The sequence below is a fragment of the Sesamum indicum genome, unplaced genomic scaffold, assembly GCF_000512975.1.
Source record: "Sesamum indicum cultivar Zhongzhi No. 13 unplaced genomic scaffold, S_indicum_v1.0 scaffold00227, whole genome shotgun sequence".
Taxonomy (NCBI): domain Eukaryota; kingdom Viridiplantae; phylum Streptophyta; class Magnoliopsida; order Lamiales; family Pedaliaceae; genus Sesamum; species Sesamum indicum.
The window spans coordinates 67378-85758 of record NW_011628121.1 but is presented as its reverse complement, the minus strand read 5'-3'; the positions used below and the strand labels follow the sequence as shown (position 1 = coordinate 85758).

Here is an 18381-nt window from a genome sequence, read left to right as displayed (position 1 = left end):
TCCACTTATTGAGCGGTTCCCTCGTGGTCCATGTCATCTTAGACTTCAAGAATCTGCAAAACTCAGTTCGGTGATTTGCAATGGCCTACCATCACGGACTTCGAATGTTTGGAGATCACACATAACCTACCGCTTATTCTTGGAGGTGAGGATCGGGTGGTGTGGAGATGTGACGAAGGGAAACCTACTACTCAGGCCCTCTACCGATTATTTGATCCCCCCGAGCCGAAAGTAGGACGGTCTTCACTACTTTCGGGCTCCTTGAAGATTCCTTGTCATTCGTTCATCTTATCGCTCGCAATCCTTGGCAAACTACCTACCATGGACAAATCATGGCTATCTCACCTGGGGGTATGCATATTGTGCGATGAGGGAGCTATAAAATCTCATGCACATTTATTCTTCCAATGCAGATTTAGTCGTCAATGCCTTTTTGAGATTTGCAGATGGATTCGTTTTCACTGGCCTAACAGGAATTGTGCAACAGATATTGAATGGGCGACGCGGAAATGGAGAGGTAAGCACATTATTTATAGCGCTTATCGTACACTACTTGTATCATGTGTCTACCACATATGGAGGGAGAGAAATTTGAGGAGATTTGAACACACTGAGCGGACACCGGCCACATTGAGTATCCTAATTGTCGATGACGTCAGGCAGAGGATTCTTAGCGTTGATTTAACTTCGTCAGTCAGTACACGAGCATTGTATAGATTATGGCGTATCCCTTGGGTTGAGGGAGAAACCATTTGATGATCACATGTTGTACTGTACCATTACTCTTTATTAATAAAATTTACATTTACCCAAAAAAAAAAGCAATATTAGAGGCATCATCAACTTTATGGCATGCTATAAAGTGTGCCATTTTGGAAAACCTGTCTACAACAACAAAAATAGAATCTCTCCCCCTCTTAGACCTAGGTAATCCCAAAACAAAGTCCATTGAAATATCTTCACAAGGTACACTAGGAATAGGGAGAGGCATGTACAATCCATGGGGATTAAGCTTTGACTTTGCCTTATGACAAACTATACATTTTCCCACAAACTTTTCAACATCTCTACGCATCTTTGGTGAATAAAAGTGTTCGGTCAAGACCCCAAAGTTCTAGAAATACCAAAGTGACCCATCAAACCCCCAGAATGTGCTTCCTTTAACAATAATGAACGAATAGAACAATTAGGAACACAAAGCTGGTTGGCTCGAAATAAAAATCCATCATGCAAATGGAATTTGTCCCATCCAATGCTTGCGCTGCAATTTCCAAATACTTTACCAAAATCAACATCATTACCATACAAATCTTTGATGAACTCAAAATCAAGAATTTTAGCATCCATTATTGAAAGTAAAACATACCTTCTTGAAAGTGCATCAGCAACAATATTCTCCTTACCTTTCTTGTGCTTGATCACATATGGAAATGACTCAATAAACTCTACCCACTTTGCATGTCGACGGCTAAGCTTGCTTTGACTTTTAATATACTTGAGTGATTCATGATCAGAATGTATTACAAACACTTTTGGCCACAAATAATGTTGCCAAGTTTCCAATACTCTAACCAATGCATAAAGCTCCTTGTCATATGTAGGGTAGTTAAGTGTTGGCCCACTAAGTTTCTCACTGAAATATGCAATCGGCCTACCTCCTTGCATAAGAACTCCTCCTATGCCAATCCCACTTGCATCACATTCAATTTCAAAAGTCTTACCAAAGTCGGGAAGGGCTAGCAAAGGTGCATGGGTAAGCTTCTCTTTTATAGCTTGAAAGGCTTTCTCTTGTGCGTTTCCCCACTTGAATGGAACATTTTTCTTGGTTAACTCATTCAATGGGGCTGCCATGGTGCTAAAGTCCTTCACAAATCGCCTATAAAAGCTTGCAAGGCCGTGAAAACTCCTCTAAAGTCCTTCACAAATCGCCTATAAAAGCTTGCAAGGCCGTGAAAACTCCTCACTTCTCCAATAGAGGTAGGGGTTGGCCAATCTTGAATAGCTTTGACCTTTTCTTCATCAACTGTGATTCCTTCACTACTTACAACAAAACCAAGGAAAATAACTTTGTTAGTGAAAAAGTCACACTTTTTCAAGTTTCCAAACAACCTTTCCTTTCTTAGAACCTCTAGGACTTGTTTTAAATGTCCTTTCCTTTCTTAGAACCTCTAGGACTTGTTTTAAATGTGTTACATGCTCTTCCAAAGTCCTACTATAAATAAGGATGTCGTCAAAGTACCAACCACAAATTTGCCTATAAATGCACTCAAACATGATTCATCAATCTCATAAATGTACTAGGTGCATTACTAAGTCCAAATGGCATAATTAACCACTCATAAAGCCCATGCTTTGTTTTGAAAGCGGTTTTCCACTCATCTCCTTCTTTTATTCTAATTTGATGATAACCACTTTTTAAATCAATTTTAGAAAACATAGTTGAACCATTTAACTCATCAAGCATATCGTCTATCCTAGGAATAGGATGGCGATATCTTATTGTTATGTTGTTAATGGCTCGACAATCGACACACATCCGCCATGTGCCATCCTTCTTAGGTACGAGCAACACCGGAACTGCACAAGGACTAAGGCTCTCCTTCACATAACCTTTGGCCATCCATTCTTGGATTTGCCTTTGAATCTCTTTGGTTTCTTCGGGATTGGTACGATATGCTGGGCGGTTTGGCAAGGATGCTCCCGGAATGAAGTCAATTTGATGTTCTATCCCTCGAATGGGTGGCAAACCTGGTGGCATCTCATCCGGAAAGACATCTTCATAATCCTGCAAAAGAGATGTAACAACACTAGGCAAAGAAGAGGTTAGGTCGTTAGAATTCAACATAGCCTCTTTGTATACAAGTACTATGAGGTTTTGTTGAGAAAACAAAGCTTCCTTGATTTCACACTTCCTAGCAACTAGTAAACTCTCTTTTTTTTTGGGTAAATGTAATTTTCATTATGAAGATAATGGTACAGTACAACAGTCTATTGGTTTATCCCCCGACAGGCCAAGGGATACGCCAGAGTCTATAAAGAGCAATTGTACTAATAGAACTAGACATATTAATACTCAAAATCTTCTGTTTAACATCATCAACAATAAAGGAAGCCAAAATGTTTGCCGGATGCTCAGTTTGCTGGAATCGTCTTGAATTTCTTTCTCGCCATATATGGTATATGAGTGATCCAAGTAATGCTCGATAGGCTACATTAATGATATGCTTCCCTCTCCATTTTCGCGTTGCCCATTCAACGTCCCTTGCCCATTCCCGGTTGGGCCAAGGGAATCGAATAATCCGCCGACAGCTGCAAGGCATAGTCTACTGAAACGACATCGGAAGAAAAGGTGCGTATGTGTCTCCAATGCCTCCTCGTCACAAAGAATACACCCACCGAGATGTATTAGCCATGGTTTGTCGGTTGTCGGTAACTTTTCCTGAATAGCCATCCATAAGATAAATGAATGGCGTGGAATCTTCAGAGATCCCGAAAGTAGTGAAGTCCAGCCTACTTTCGGTCCAGGGGGGCTAAAAAGTGGGTAAAGTGCTTGGGTAGTGGGTTGCCCATCAGGAAATCGCCAAATGATCCTATCATCACCTCCATGAATCTGAGGTAGTGTATAAGTGATTTGGAGGCATTCCAAATCCGTGATGAGGGGCCAGTGCCATTGGCCCCTATCAATGACCGAATGAAGTTTAATAGAGTCTTCCAGTCCAAGTAAGGTAGGTCCGTGTGGAAATCTAGGAAGTAGGGGTCCAAGTTGATGCCATGGATCCTTCCAAAGATAGAAGGTCCTCCCATCTCCAATATGAAACTCCACCATTGGTTGGATAGAGCTGCGAAGCCGAAGCAACTTTCTCCAACCCCACGATCCTCCCCGTTCGCCAACTGGCCAAATGGAATTGTTTTGTAATCGTCCGTGCTGCAACCACTCTACCCAGATAGATGTTCGGTCACATCTAATGACATTGCACAATTTCTTTGTCATTAAGGCACGATTAAGAATACCAATATCTTGAATTCCTAAACCCCCTTCTTCAACCGGTTTACAAACATCTTTCCATGCTACTTTGGCATATCCCGTCTGTGAGGTTCCTTTCCATAGGAATGTTCGAAGGCGTTTCTCAACTTCCTTAATTACAGCCTTCGGTAAGATAAATGCGGATGCCCAATACAAGCTCAGTGTTGAAAGTACAGATTTGATGATTTGTACCCGCCCAGCATATGATAATGATATTCCCTCCCATCCAGAAATACGTGCATCGATTTTAGATAAAAGTGGCTGACAGTCATAAATAGATAATGTAGCTGATAGTAGAGGGAGACCCAAGTACCTCATCGGAAGGTGCCCCTCTTGAAAGCCCAAAGCTGCTAGCATCTGTTCTTTCCTATCGTGTGCAGACCGGGAGATAATTAGGTGACTCTTTTGTACATTCAACCGGAGGCCTGACCACTCTGCAAACCTGTCCAGCCCCATCTTGAACACTCTGATAGAGTCTATATCAGCTCTTCAGAAAAGTAGGAGGTCATCTGCAAAACCCAACTGAAATATCCTAGCTGGCTCAGACTTCCAATGGTAAGTGAATTGCATATCCTGTTCAATTAATTGTAAGAATCCCAGATGTAAAACTTCCATGACAAGTACAAAAAGGTAAGGAGATAACGGGTCTCCTTGTCCTAGACCTCTCGCTCCAATAAAGAACCCGTGAGGTTTTCCATTGAGACCATCGTAATGCATTCCTCAATCCACCTAATGAATGTAGTTGGAAAAGCGAAGAGCTGTAAAGCCGCAACAAGGAAGTCCCATTCGACCGTGTCATAGGCCTTCCTAATATCCACTTTAAGTGCACATCTTGGGGAAAGGCGTATCTGGTTATAGCCTGTGAACAATTCCTGTGCTAACATGATGTTGTCCCCAATGCTTCTTCCCGGGATGAAGGCTGATTGGTAGGGACTAATTAACTTGTCCAGAACTACGCTCATTTTTCTTCATTCTCTTCTTTTTCCCTCTCCTTTTTCTTTCCTCTCGTAACTTTGCTTTCTTTTTCTTTTTTTTGGGTAAATGTAATTTTCATTAAGTAAAAATAATTGTATAGTACAACAATTTGATCATCAATTGGTTTCTCCCTTGACAGGACAAGGGATACGCCATAGTCTATATAATGCTCGTGTACTAACTGACAAATCAGTGTTGATACTGAGGATCCTCTGTCTGACGTCGTCGATGATCATCATACCAATGGTGTTCGGTGTCCGTTCAATATGTTCAAATCGCCTCAGGTTCCTCTCTCTCCAAATGTGATAGACACATGCAGCTAGTAGTGAACGGTAAGCTATGTTGACAATGTGCTTTCCTCTCCATTTTTTTGTCGCCCATTCAATGTCTATTTCCCAATTCCTATTGGGCCATTGGAATCGAATTCTTCTGCGTATTTCTGTAAGGCACTGCCGGCTAAATCTGCATTGGAAGAATAAGTGAGAGTGGGTTTCTGTACTTCCGTCGTCACATAGGATGCAGGCTCCCAAATGGGATAGCCATGGTTTGTCCGTGGTGGGAAGTTTGCCAAGAATTGCGAGCCAAAGGATGAACACATGTCTTGGTATCTTCAAGGAGCCCGAAAGTAGTGAAGACCAGCCTACTTTTGGCCCTGGGGGGTCAATTAATTTGTAGGTGATCTCCACAAATCTGTGGCAAGGTGTGGGTGATCTCCAAACACTCAAAATCTATAATGGGAGGCCAATGCCACTCTCCCTCTGAAATAACATAACTGAGCTTGGTCGATTCATTAATACCAAGTAATCTCGGGCCCCGTGGAAATCGCTCAATGAGTGGTCCGAGGTGATGCCATGGGTCCTGCCAAATATAGAAAGTAGCTCCGTTTCCAATCTGATAATCCACACTAGAGCGTAGGAAAGGACGGAGACGTAGTAATTTCCTCCATCCCCAAGAGCCTCCGTGGTCTCGAATCGTCCAAATAGATGTGTCACGTAGCCGATCATGGTAGAGCCACTGCACCCATATTGAGGTCCGGTCACATCGGATAACATCACAAAGCCTTTTACTCATTAATGCCTTGTTCAAGCTTGTAATGTTCTTGAATCCAAGTCCCCCCTCTTCCACTGGTCTGCACACATCAATCCATGCTACCTTGGCGTAGCCATTAGTCGTAGTGCCTTTCCATAGGAAGTTTCTCATCCTCTTCTCAATTAGCAGACGCCCAATATAAACTCAAAGATGAAAGTATGGATTTGATGATTCAAAGATGCCCAGCATAAGATAATGAGAGTCCTTCCCATCCCATAGTTCGTGCATCCATTTTTGATAAAAGTGGTTGACAGTCAGCAATAGTCAATCTAGATGAAATCAGAGGAAGACCCAGGTACCTTATCGGGAGGTGCCCTTCTTGAAAGCCCAAGACCGCCAACATCTGATCTTTCCATTCTTGAGCGGAATGGGAGATAATTAAGTGACTTTTTTGCACATTCAACCGGAGACCCGACCACTCCGCGAAACGATCAAGTCCCTCTTTGAAAACTCTGATTGAGTCTATATCAGCTTTGCATAAAAGAAGTATGTCGTCTGTAAATCCCAGTTGAAAGACCCTTGCAGGCTCACACTTCCAGTGAAAGGAAAACTGCATATCTTATTCAATAAGCTGTAGGAATCCTAAGTGCAGAACTTCCATAACCAGCACGAAAAGGTATGGAGATAGAGGATCTAAGTGCAGAACTTCCATAACCAGCACGAAAAGGTATGGAGATAGAGGATCACCCTGTCGTAGTCCTCTTCCTCTTTTAAATCTTTCATTCTTTTTGCACTCTCATTTTCACTTTCTTCTTTTCCTTTCTCTTTCCTTTTCTCACACTCTCTTTTCTTTTCTCTCAAGATTTGATCTTGCAAAATCTATTTTGGTTTCATCGGATTGAGAGTTATCGATTCTTCTCGAAGCACAAAAGAGTAACGATTTTGGAATCCATCATGTGTTACATGCCTATCAAACTGCCATGGTCTTCCCAACAGTATGTGGCATGCTTTCATTGGTACAACATCACATTAAACCTCATCCTTATATCTTACAATTGAAAATAATACTTTACTTGCTTGGTCACTTTCAGCTCTCCACACTCATTCAACCATTGAAGCTTGTACGGGCGGTGGTGCTTGAAAGTAGGTAGACTTAATTTTTGAACCAATTCAGTACTTGCAACATTGCAACAACTTCCACCATCAATAATCATACTACATACCTTTCCATGAACTTGACAGCGTGTATGGAACAAGTTTTCTCTTTGGAAATTATCTTCCTCCTACATCTGGGCACTAAGGGTTCTTCTAGTAACAAGCAATTCTCCTTCTTCGGCATACTCTCCATCACCATCTTCTTTTGATGATTCCTCTTTGTCGGTGATTTCTTCCTCGGTTTCCAACTCTCCATGATTGTTGAAGATCATTGTACGTCGGTTAGGACACTCACTTGCTATGTGTCCTTTTCCTTGACACTTGAAACACTTTATATCATGATTTCTTGAAGAATTGGGTTCAGGTTGTACCTTTTTGGCAGCAATTTTGTCATCATGTTTAGGATCTGCCTGCTTGAATTTTGATGTAGTAGGGGTGTCTTTCTTGGGGTTGTTCTTCCATGGACCGAATGCCGATGAGTTAGAAGTCCTCCTCAAATGTCCTCTTCGCTTGAGTTGTTGTTCCACCTTGATGGCTTGGTGTACCATCTCTTCAAGTTCTACATAGTGGTGCATCTCCACAACATCGGCGATATCTCGATTGAGCCCATGCAAGAAACGAGCCATAGTTGCTTCATTGTCCTCTATAATGTTAGTTCGAATCATGGCAATCTCCATCTCCTTGTAGTACTCATCAACACTTTTAGAACCTTGAGTAAGACGTTGGAGATGGTTGTGAAGCTCACGACGATAATAGGATGGAACAAACCTTCTCCTCATGATTGCTCTCATCTCTTCCCATGTTGTGATGGGACGTTCACCATTCCTAACCCGTTCCTTTTGCATCTGATCCCACCAAACAAGAGCATAATCAGTAAACTCAAGGGCTGTGTGCAAAACAGCTAAATTTTGAGCATTTTCAGAATTCGACGAAACTTAACCCAAATGGACTCTTCACATTCTTCTCTCACACACACTAGGACACCAAAAAATACACACACACAAAAATTGCAACTCACGACCAGCCATGGGGTCGCCGGCGAAGGGCTGACCGTCGACGATGGGCCGGCCAACGACGAGGCAAATGAGGAAGGTACTGGCCGGCGGCAGAAGGACGTCCGGAGAGAGTTTCCGATCTAAAACCCGATTGCTCGTGAGGAAGATGAAACAACGGATTTTGGCTTGCCGTCGATTCATGACGGGATCCCGCCGGCAGATGGACATCCATGCCACTTGGGAGAAGAAGAAACTTCAGTGCAGATGAAAGAAGTAAACTTGATGCCGGAAACGTCTGAAAATCGAACGCCGCCATTTTTAGGGTTTGTTGAAGATGAACGGTCGCACAACCTAACAACGATGGAAGATCAATCGTTTCAGGCCACTTAAGGATGCAACAACGTCGTAAGGATTGGGGGAGTTGATCCCATGGCCAAAGACAACTCCTTGGCGACTGTACAAGGAAACCCAAAACTAGGGTTTGGAGCTTCGAAAGGCGTTAATGGCTGACGATCTGGAATTTATTCACCGGCAACCTTCAATCTAGATGAGTTCTTGGGGTTGGCTAACAAGGTCTTGGATGGAGATGATTCTGCTAGGGCTGCGCTTCAAGATCTAAAAAAACGATGGGAGAATAGATTTGGTCGAAGTTATTTGCAGCGAACTTGGGCTGCGCCGGCGACGGCTGGACTTCCAAAGCCGAGGAGATGTCTGCTGCCGGCGAAGGAGGGTGAGTCTGACGGAAAAAAGACGGGGGAGAACGTTGGTTTGGGTGCATCAAAACGGAATGCTGCTGGTTCTTCTTCTTCGCCGGAACAATGGCAGATTCCGGCGACTTTGCAGCAGTTGACGATGACTGGCAGTATGCTACCAGCGGCAACCGATATTTCATTGGAGGGAGGGATGATTGATGTATTTCCGGCGAGAAAAATGCAGCAACAAGTTGATGATGCAGGCGCTGACGTGGAGGCTGATGCAGATGCTGATATCAATGATGCAGCTGCTGATGTAATGCATGACATCAGCAATAATGTAGAAAAAATCCATCAATTTCCTACACAAGTGCGCTCCTTTCCTATGGGTTTGTTTGTGGGTAACATTCCATTAAATGCAAATACGAATGTGGGCGTGGATGACAAAATTGCAGACATTTTTAATAATTCTTCTCGAAGGACGCTTTCATATATACCCCCTACAATACAAAATGGTGAAATAGTTGTGAGACCTACGATGGAAGCTATTCGAAATGGGTCAACCAAGTGAAAGACCACTACGGTTTTCTGGGGAAACAATCGTATTTTTATCATGTTAAAGATTTTGCCTTCTCCGTTTGGCCTGGATTGCGGGAGGTAAAGGCCACTACAAACGGTTTTTTCTTCTTCCCGTTCAAGACAGCTGCATATATGGAAGAAGCAATTGAAGGCGGACCATGGTTGTTTCAAGGACAACCAATTAACTGCAGAAATGGGAGCCAGGAATGGTGATAAGGAAATTACAACATACACAGGTTCCTGTTTGGATAAAATTACGACACTTACCGATAGAACTATGGACAGATGAGGGCCTCAGTACGGTGGCAAGGGGTATTGGCAAACCCCTATATCCTGATGCGATTACGAGAGCATGCACGAGATTGGACTTTGCTCATGTATCCGTGATGTTGGATGTAAGATCGACATTACCTAAACATATTATTATTATGACGCCTGATGAGGAGAGATACCGTGCAAAATTGACGTGGAATATGAATGGATACCTCCCAAATGTACCAGCTGTATGACGTTAGGGCACTCGGCCAAGGACTGTGCACTCAATAAACCATCCAAACCGATTAAACCACCGGTCGCCGTTTACATTCCTAAAACGGGAGTTGCGAGGCCGCCACCATTGCCTAATCAGGAGATAATACCACCAACTCGAGCGGTGGATAAGCAGAGAGATGAGCATGAACCTCCTCGTGGTGGTGGCATAAGGCCGAGTCGAGAGGAGAACGGTAAGGAGATAGTTATGTATAATACGTTTGATGCTCTACATTTTCATGAGGATGCAGATGAGATGTCACGGAGTACTAATCAAAGCAGCCCCATTATTGGTGACCAATGTTAAATGCAACAATATGGAATGTTCGAGGCTTGAACAAAAGAGACCATCAGCTAGCTGTGAAGGACATTGTTGCTGAGTTCAGGTTACAGTTTCTTGGTCTTCTTGAAACTCGTGTTCGTATTAATAAGCCGCTATTCAATCTTTCCTACTACCACATTGGAAATGGTTTGTGGATTATGGGTTGGTTGGTAATCGGGTGTGGATTGCGTGGGATGATAATTTTCTAGATGTTGATGTGGTTGAATATGGTACACAATTTATCCACTGCCTTGTTAATATACTTTCACTGCATCAATCAGATGCCAATTACTGTGATTTATGGAGCTATGGAGGTGACGGACAGGAGGGAGTTGTGGGATGCTCTAGAGACTATTGCCATGCAAAGTGTTTTTTTTTTTTGGGTAAGTGTAATTTTCATTATAAGAAAGAGAATAATAGTACAACAGTGTCCTTCAATAGGCGCTTCCCTCGACAGGCCAGGGGATGCGCCAAAGTCTATACAAGGCACATGTGCTAATAGAGCTAGGAAGCTTAATACTGAGTATACGTTGTCGCACATCTTCTACAATTAAGTTGGCCACTACACTCGGGTGTCTTTCCTCGTGCTGAAACCGTCTCAGGTTCCTCTCCCTCCAAATATGTATACACACGATCCAAGCAGGCATCGGTAAGATATATTCATGATGTGCTTCCCACGCCATTTTCTTGCGCCCCATTCAACATCTCTGACCCAATCCCTATTAGGCCACTGGAATCGTACAATTCGTCGAATACAACTTAGGCATCGTCTACTAAATCGGCAATGGAAAAACAGGTGGTTATGAGACTCCACCATGTCTTCATTACACAACACGCAGCACCCAAGATGGGAAAGCCATGGCTTATCCGTCGTTGCGAGCTTCTCCTGGATAGCTAACCAAAGGATAAACAAATGTCGTGGGATCTTCAAAGAACCTGAAAGTAGTGAATTCCAACCTACTTTTGGTCTTGCTGGTATCATAGCCTGATAGAACTCCTGCGTAGTTGGTTTCCCACTCGAACCCTTCCAAATAATACGATCTGTACCCCCATGGATTTGAGGCAGTACGTGTGTAATCTCCATACATTCCATGTCCGTGATCAATGGCCAGTGCCAATGGCCCTCACAAATAACCGAACTCAACATGGTAGACTCATGTAATCCCAGACTGTTGGGTCCTCGTGGAAATCTATGAAGGAGGGGCCCAAGGTGATGCTAGGGATCCTTCCATAAGAAAAAATCACTCCCATCACCAACACGATATTCCACCACTGAGCGTAACCAGCCTCTCAACCGCAAAATTTTCCTCCATCCCCATGGCCCACGATTCTCCGGAATAGTCCATATCGAATCATCTCGTAATCGGTGCATGATGCAGCCACTCGACCCATATAGAAGTCCTCTCACATCGGATGACTTCACAAAGTATTTTGCACATCAATGCTCGATTAAGAGTACCCATATTCCTAAGGCCAAGGCCTCCCTCCTCCTTCGGTTTGCAAATCTCCTTCCATGCGACTTTAGAGTATCAAATATTTCCCGTACCACTCCATAAGAAAGCTCGCAGTCGCTTCTCAATGTCTTTAATGACCCCTTTTGGCAAAATAAATGCCGAAGCCCAATAGACACCCAGAGCCACAAGAACAGACTTAATGATTTATACTCTACCTGCATATGACAGTGCCAATCCCTCCCAACCATTGATACGTGCATCGATCTTACTCAGTAATGGTTGGCAGTCGGCGATAGATAATCGAGAAGAGATCAATGGTAGACCCAAGTACCTCATCGGTAAGTGGCCTTCTTGAAACCCCAACACCGCAAGCGGCTCCTCTCGTATATTCTGGGCTGATCGTGATATGATGATATGGCTTTTTTCAACATTGAGGCATAGTCCCGACCAATCAGCAAATCGATCCAGTCCGGATTTGAAGATCCGAGCAGATTCAGTATTGGCTCGGCAGAATAGGAGTAGGTCATCAGCGAACTCCAGTTGGAAGATTCTAAGATCGTCACACTTCCAATGGAATGCGAAGTTCATGTCCTATTCTATCAGTTGTAGTATTCCCATGTGTAGAACCTCCATCACAAGGACGAAGAGATATGGTGATAATGGGTCGCCTTGTCGAAGCCCTCTGGCACCCGCAAAATATCCATGTGGCTTTCCGTTCATCCCCACCGAAAAGGAAGGTGAGCTGATACACTCCTCAATCCATCGTCTGAATATCTCTGGGAAACTGAATAGCTGAAGCACCGATAGCAAGAAATCCCACTCGACTGTGTCATACGCCTTCCGAATATCTACTTTCAAAGCACATCTCGGTGGAAGTCGGGCCTGGTTATAACCAGTGAAGAGTTCCTGTGCTAGCATAACATTGTCCCCTATGCTCCGGCCAGGGACAAACGCTGCCTGGCAGGGACTGATAATCTTGTCCAAAACCACACTCAATCTTTGGACAATAAGTTTAACAATGATTTTATAAAGTACGTTACAGCAGGAGATAGGGCAAAAGTCTGCAACAGATGTGGGAGAGTGTACCTTGGGGATAATCGTCAATATTGTACTATTAATCTGCTTAAGAAGCTTCCCCGTAGAAGAGAACTCCTGTACTGCCTTCGTTACCTCTTGTCCCACCACCGGCCCGGCATTTTTATAGAAGCCTGATGAATACCCATCAGGCCCAGGTGCTCTATCCTTGCCGATGTCAAAAATAGCTTTTTTTATATCCTCTTCACTGAACGGTTCAAGTAGTTGGCCTGCCTCCTCAGTTGTTACGATATGCCTCGCCCAAGGCCGAAGAAATCGAAGGTCCATCACCCTCTAACGACTGTCTCCCCCTAGCAAGGATTGATAATAGGAGATAAATTCATGTATGACTGCATTTGGTTTCGTGCAAAGTGTTGATATACCGTGGCTCATTGGAGGGAATTTTAATGCGGTGCGAGATCTAAGTGAAGTATGTGGAGCATCAGGTGATATTCGAATGGCAATGGAAGAGTTTAATAGCTGCGTTCAGAATGCAGGATTACTATCATTACCCATGCAGGGAGAATGGTATACGTGGCATAATTGCAGTGCTAATCCACGGAACCTTTGGAAAAGATTGGACCGAATGCTGATTAATGATAGATGGATGGCTCAATTCCCGACATCATTTTATACTAGTCTCAACCCACGAACTTCAGATCACTCACCGCTGGTGCTTAATGGGGATAGTCAACAACAATATGGAGGTATGTTTTGATTCGATAATTGCCTCACTCGATCACCAGAGTTTATTCCCAGTGTGCAGCAGATCTGGCAGCATAACATCATAGGAGTGCCGATGTATGCGGTAACTAGGAAACTCAAAGCTCTTAAACCGGTGTTCAGAGAGCAGAGGAGGAATAAAGGAGACTTATCACATAACGTCCAGCTGGCTAAAGGGTTTCTTGAGACGGCGCAATTGCTTGTAAGCTCAAACAGGCGGGATGAACTATACTTACAGCTGGAACACTGCTGCAGATTAGTATTAGCTAAAGCAGCCAAACTTGAACAGATGATGCTTCAAGCGAGCAAAAATGCAGTGGATGAAGGGGGGAGACCAGTGCTCCCGAGTGTTTTTCCGTAAGATTGCTCAAAGGAGATCGGTGAGGAGAATCTTACAAATTAATGATGATCATGGAGCCACTAACACAGAACCAGGAGCAGTAATCAATGAGTTTGTCACGTATTACCAAACCTTCTTGGTGGGGAACGACGAGGAGATGTGATAGGTATCCGATTCCTTAGACCTTGGGCTAGACAACTTTTGAGTGAAGAGGATGCTAGATTTCTACTTGAGCCATTCACACCAGCTGATGTCAAGCAGGCGGTTTTTGACATTGCTGAAGATAAGGCTCCGGGGCCGGACGGGTATTCATCTGGTTTTTTCAAAGCTGCATGGCCTATAATGGGGCAGGAGGTGTCATCGGCAGTGCTGGATTTCTTTAGAACAGGCCGACTTCTGAAGCAGATAAATACAACGCTTTTGGCGCTCATACCAAAGGTACATTCCCCTATGACTGTTGGTGATTTTCGGCCTATATCTTGCTGTAATGTGTTGTACAAGATTATTGCTAAGCTCATTGTCCAACGGTTGAGTGTGATACTGGACAAACTAATTAGTCCGTGCCAAGCGGCTTTTGTGCCTGAACGAAGCATTGGAGACAATATTATGCTGGCGCAGGAACTTTTTACCGGATATAACCAGACTCGTCTACCACCCTGGTGTGCTTTAAAAGTGGACATTCGAAAGGCATATGACACGGTAGAATGGGATTTCATGATTGCTGTGATGGAGCTATTTGGGTTCCCCTCTACTTTCTTGAAATGGATTGAAGCGTGTGTTACTACACCCTCATTTTCTGTTGTGCTGAATGGGAAACCTCATGGTTTCTTCAAGGGAGCCAAAGGGCTTCGGCAGGGTGACCCTCTTTCGCCATACCTATTTGTGCTTGTGATGAAAGTCCTACATTTGGGTTTCCTACAGTTAATTGATCAGAATGAAGTATTTTCTTTCCATTGGAAGTGTGACACAGCCAGAGTTTTTCAGTTGGGATTTGCGGATGATCTGTTGCTATTATGTCGGGCTGATATTGACTCTATCAGAGTCTTTTTTTTTTTTTTGGGTAAGTGTAATTTTCATTAAGAAGAAAGTATAGTACAACAGTGTCCCTCATTAGGCGCTTCCCTCGACAGGCCAAGGGATACGCCACAGTCTATACAAGGCACATGTGCTAATAGAGCTAGGAAACTTAATACTAAGTATACGTTGCCGAACATCTTCTACTATTAAGTTGGCCACTACACTCGGGGGCAACTCCTCGTGCTCAAAACGTCTCAGATTTCTCTCCCTCCAAATATGATATACACACGATCCAAGCAGGCATTGGTAGGATATATTGATGATGTGCTTCCCACGCCATTTTCTTGCACCCCATTCAACATCACTGACCCAATCCCGATTAGGCCACTGGAATCGTACAATGCGCCGAATACTACTGAGGCATCTTCTACTAAATCTGCAGTGGAAAAACAGGTGGTTATGTGACTCCACCATGTCTTCATTGCACACCACGCAGCACCCAAGATGGGAAAGCCATGGTTTATCCGTCGTTGCGAGCTTCTCCAGGATAGTGAGCCGAAGGATAAACAAATTTCGCGGGATCTTTAAAGAACCCGAAAGTAGTGAAATCCAACCTACTTTCGGTCCTGCTAGTATCATAGCCCGATAGAACTCCTGGGTGGTGGGTTTCCCACTCGAGCGTTTCCATATAATACGATCTGTACCCCCATGGATCCGAGGCAGCACGTCTGTAATCTCCACGCATTCCATGTCCATGATCAATGGCCAGTGCCAATGACCCTCACAGATAACCGAGCTTAGCATGGTAGACTCATGCAATCCCAGACTGTTGGGTCCCCGCGGAAGTCTGTCAAGGAGGGGCCCAAGGTGATGCCAGGGATCCTTCCATAAGAAAAAATCACTTCCATCACCAATGCGATATTCCACCACTGAGCGTAACCAGCCTCTCAACCTCAACATTTTTCTCCATCCCCATGGTCCACGATTCTCCGGGATAGTCCATACCGAATCATCTCGTAGTCTGCCATGCCGCAGCCACTCGACCCAAATAGAAGTCCTATCACATCGGATGACTTCACATCAATGCTCGATTAAGAGTTCCCATATCCTTAAAGCCAAGGCCTCCCTCCTCCTTCGGTTTGCAAATCTCCTTCCATGGAACTTTAGGGTATCCACTATTTCCCGTACCTCTCCATAGGAAGGCTCGCAATCGCTTCTCAATGTTTTTAATGACCCCTTTTGGCAAAATAAATGCTGAAGCCCAATAAACACCCATAGCCACAAGAACAGACTTAATGATTTGTACCCTGCCGGCATATGACAGTGCCAATCCCTCCCAACCATTGATCCGTGTATCGATCTTACTCAATAATGGTTGGCAGTCGGCGATAGATAATCGAGAAGGGATCAATGGTAGACCCAGATACCTCATCGATAAGTGGCCTTCCTGAAACCCCAACACCGCAAGTAGCTCCTCTCGTATATTCTGGGCTGATCGGGATATGAGCTCCTCTCGTATATTCTGGGCTGATCGGGATATGATGATGTGGCTTTTTTCAACATTGAGGCGTAACCCCAACCAATTAGCAAATCTATCTAATCCAGATTTGAAGACACGAACAGATGCAGTATTGGCCCGGCAGAATAGGAGTAAGTCATCAGCAAACCCCAGTTGGAAGATTCTAAGATCGTCACACTTCCAAAGCTGTAGTATTCCCATATGTAGAACCTCCATCACAAGGACGAAGAGATATGGTGATAAGGGGTCGCCCTGTCGAAGCCCTCTGGCACCCGCAAAATATCCATGTGGCTTTCCGTTCATCCCCACCGAAAAGGAAGGTGAACTGATACACTCCTCAACCCATCGACTGAAAGTCTCTGGGAAACCAAAAAGCTGAAGCACCGATAGCAGGAAATCCCATTCGACACTGATACCGCCTTCCGAATGTCAACTTTCAAAGCACATCTCGGTGGGAGTCGGGCCTGATTGTAACCAGTGAAGAGTTCCTGTACTAACATAACATTATCCCCTATGCTCTGGCCAGGGACAAAAGCTGCCTGGCAGGGGCTGATAATCTTGTCCAATATCACACTCAATTTTTGGACAATAAGTTTAGCAATGATTTTATAAAGTACGTTACAGTAGGAGATAGGGTGAAAATTTGCAACAGATGTGGGAGAGTGTACCTTGGGGATAACCGTCAATTGTGCTATTAATCTGTTTAAGAAGCTTCCAGTAGAAAAGAAATCCAGTACTGCCTTCGTTATCTCCTGTCCCACCACCGGCCATGCTTTTTTATAGAATCCTGATGAATACCCATCAGGTCCAGGTGCTCTATCCTCGCCGATGTCAAAAATAGCTTTTTTTATATCCTCTGCACAGAACGGTTCAAGTAGGCGGCCTGCCTCCTCAGTTGTTATGATATGCCTCGCCCAAGGTCAAAGAAACCGAAGGTCAATCACCCTCTGACGCCTGTCACCCCCTAGTAAGGATTGATAATAGGAGATAAATTCATGTATGACTGCATTTGGTTCCGTAATTGTAATTCCTTGGGCATCATTAATTTGCATGATCCGTCTAGCAGTCCTTCTTTGGGCAATTTTACGAAAGAACACTCTGGAGCACTGGTCACCACCCTTCATCCATTCCATCTTTGCCCTCTGCTGCAGCATGATCCTCTCCAATGCGGCCGCCTTAGCATACACAAGCCGACTGCAGTGCTCCAATAGAAGAATAAGCTCATCCTGTCTGTTCGAGCTTACCAGCACTTGGGCCTGCTCCAGGAACCCCCTTGCCAACTCAACATTGTGAGAAAGATCCCCTTTATTTCTCCTCTGTTCTCGAAAAATAGGTCTGAGTGCCTTGAGTTTGCGGGTGACTGAGAACATAGGCACTCCCACTATTTGTTGCTGCCATATACTTTGCACGCTAGGAATAAAATCTGGTGATAGAGTAAGGAAGTTGTTAAACCGGAACATACCTCCAAATTGCTGCTGATTATCCCCATTAACCACCATCAGCGAGTGATCCGATGTCCGTGGAGTGAGGCATTGGTAGAATACTGATGGAAACCGCAAAGTCCATGTATCATTGGATAGCCGATAAAGTCGCTTTCACAGGTTGCGAGGGCTAGCACTACGATTATGCCATGTGTACCATTCACCCTGCATCGGTAGTGGCAAAAGCGCAGTATTCTGTAGGCACGTATTAAATTCCTCCATTGCCACTCTTATATCTCCCGACGTACCACATACCTCACTGAGATCCCTGACTGCATTGAAGTCACCTCCAACCAGCCTAAATTTATTAATGCATTGGGCAGCTAAGGATTCTAGAGAGGCCCATAATTCTCGCCTATCAGAGACCTCAGTAGCACCATACACAATAGTAATATCAACATACTCTTGTAATGCTCTAATAGTGACACGGCAGTGTATAAACTGGTTTCCCACCTCAATAATATCCACATCAGT

General features: G+C 44.1%; 1 protein-coding gene and 1 pseudogene across 1 annotated transcript; both read right to left on the bottom strand.

Moving 5' to 3' along the window:
- Positions 1-805: 805 nt before the first annotated feature.
- LOC110011406 lies at positions 806-8494 on the bottom strand (annotated as a pseudogene).
- A 6667-nt stretch (positions 8495-15161) lies between these two features.
- LOC105179854 lies at positions 15162-17197 on the bottom strand. The gene is made up of 4 exons (XM_011103490.1): positions 17095-17197; positions 16096-16785; positions 15522-15980; positions 15162-15343 (listed from the first exon to the last, which is right to left on the bottom strand). The coding sequence occupies exons 1-4, from the start codon at positions 17195-17197 to the stop codon at positions 15162-15164; spliced, it is 1434 nt and encodes a 477-aa protein (XP_011101792.1).
- Between the last annotated feature and the right edge of the window lie 1184 nt (positions 17198-18381).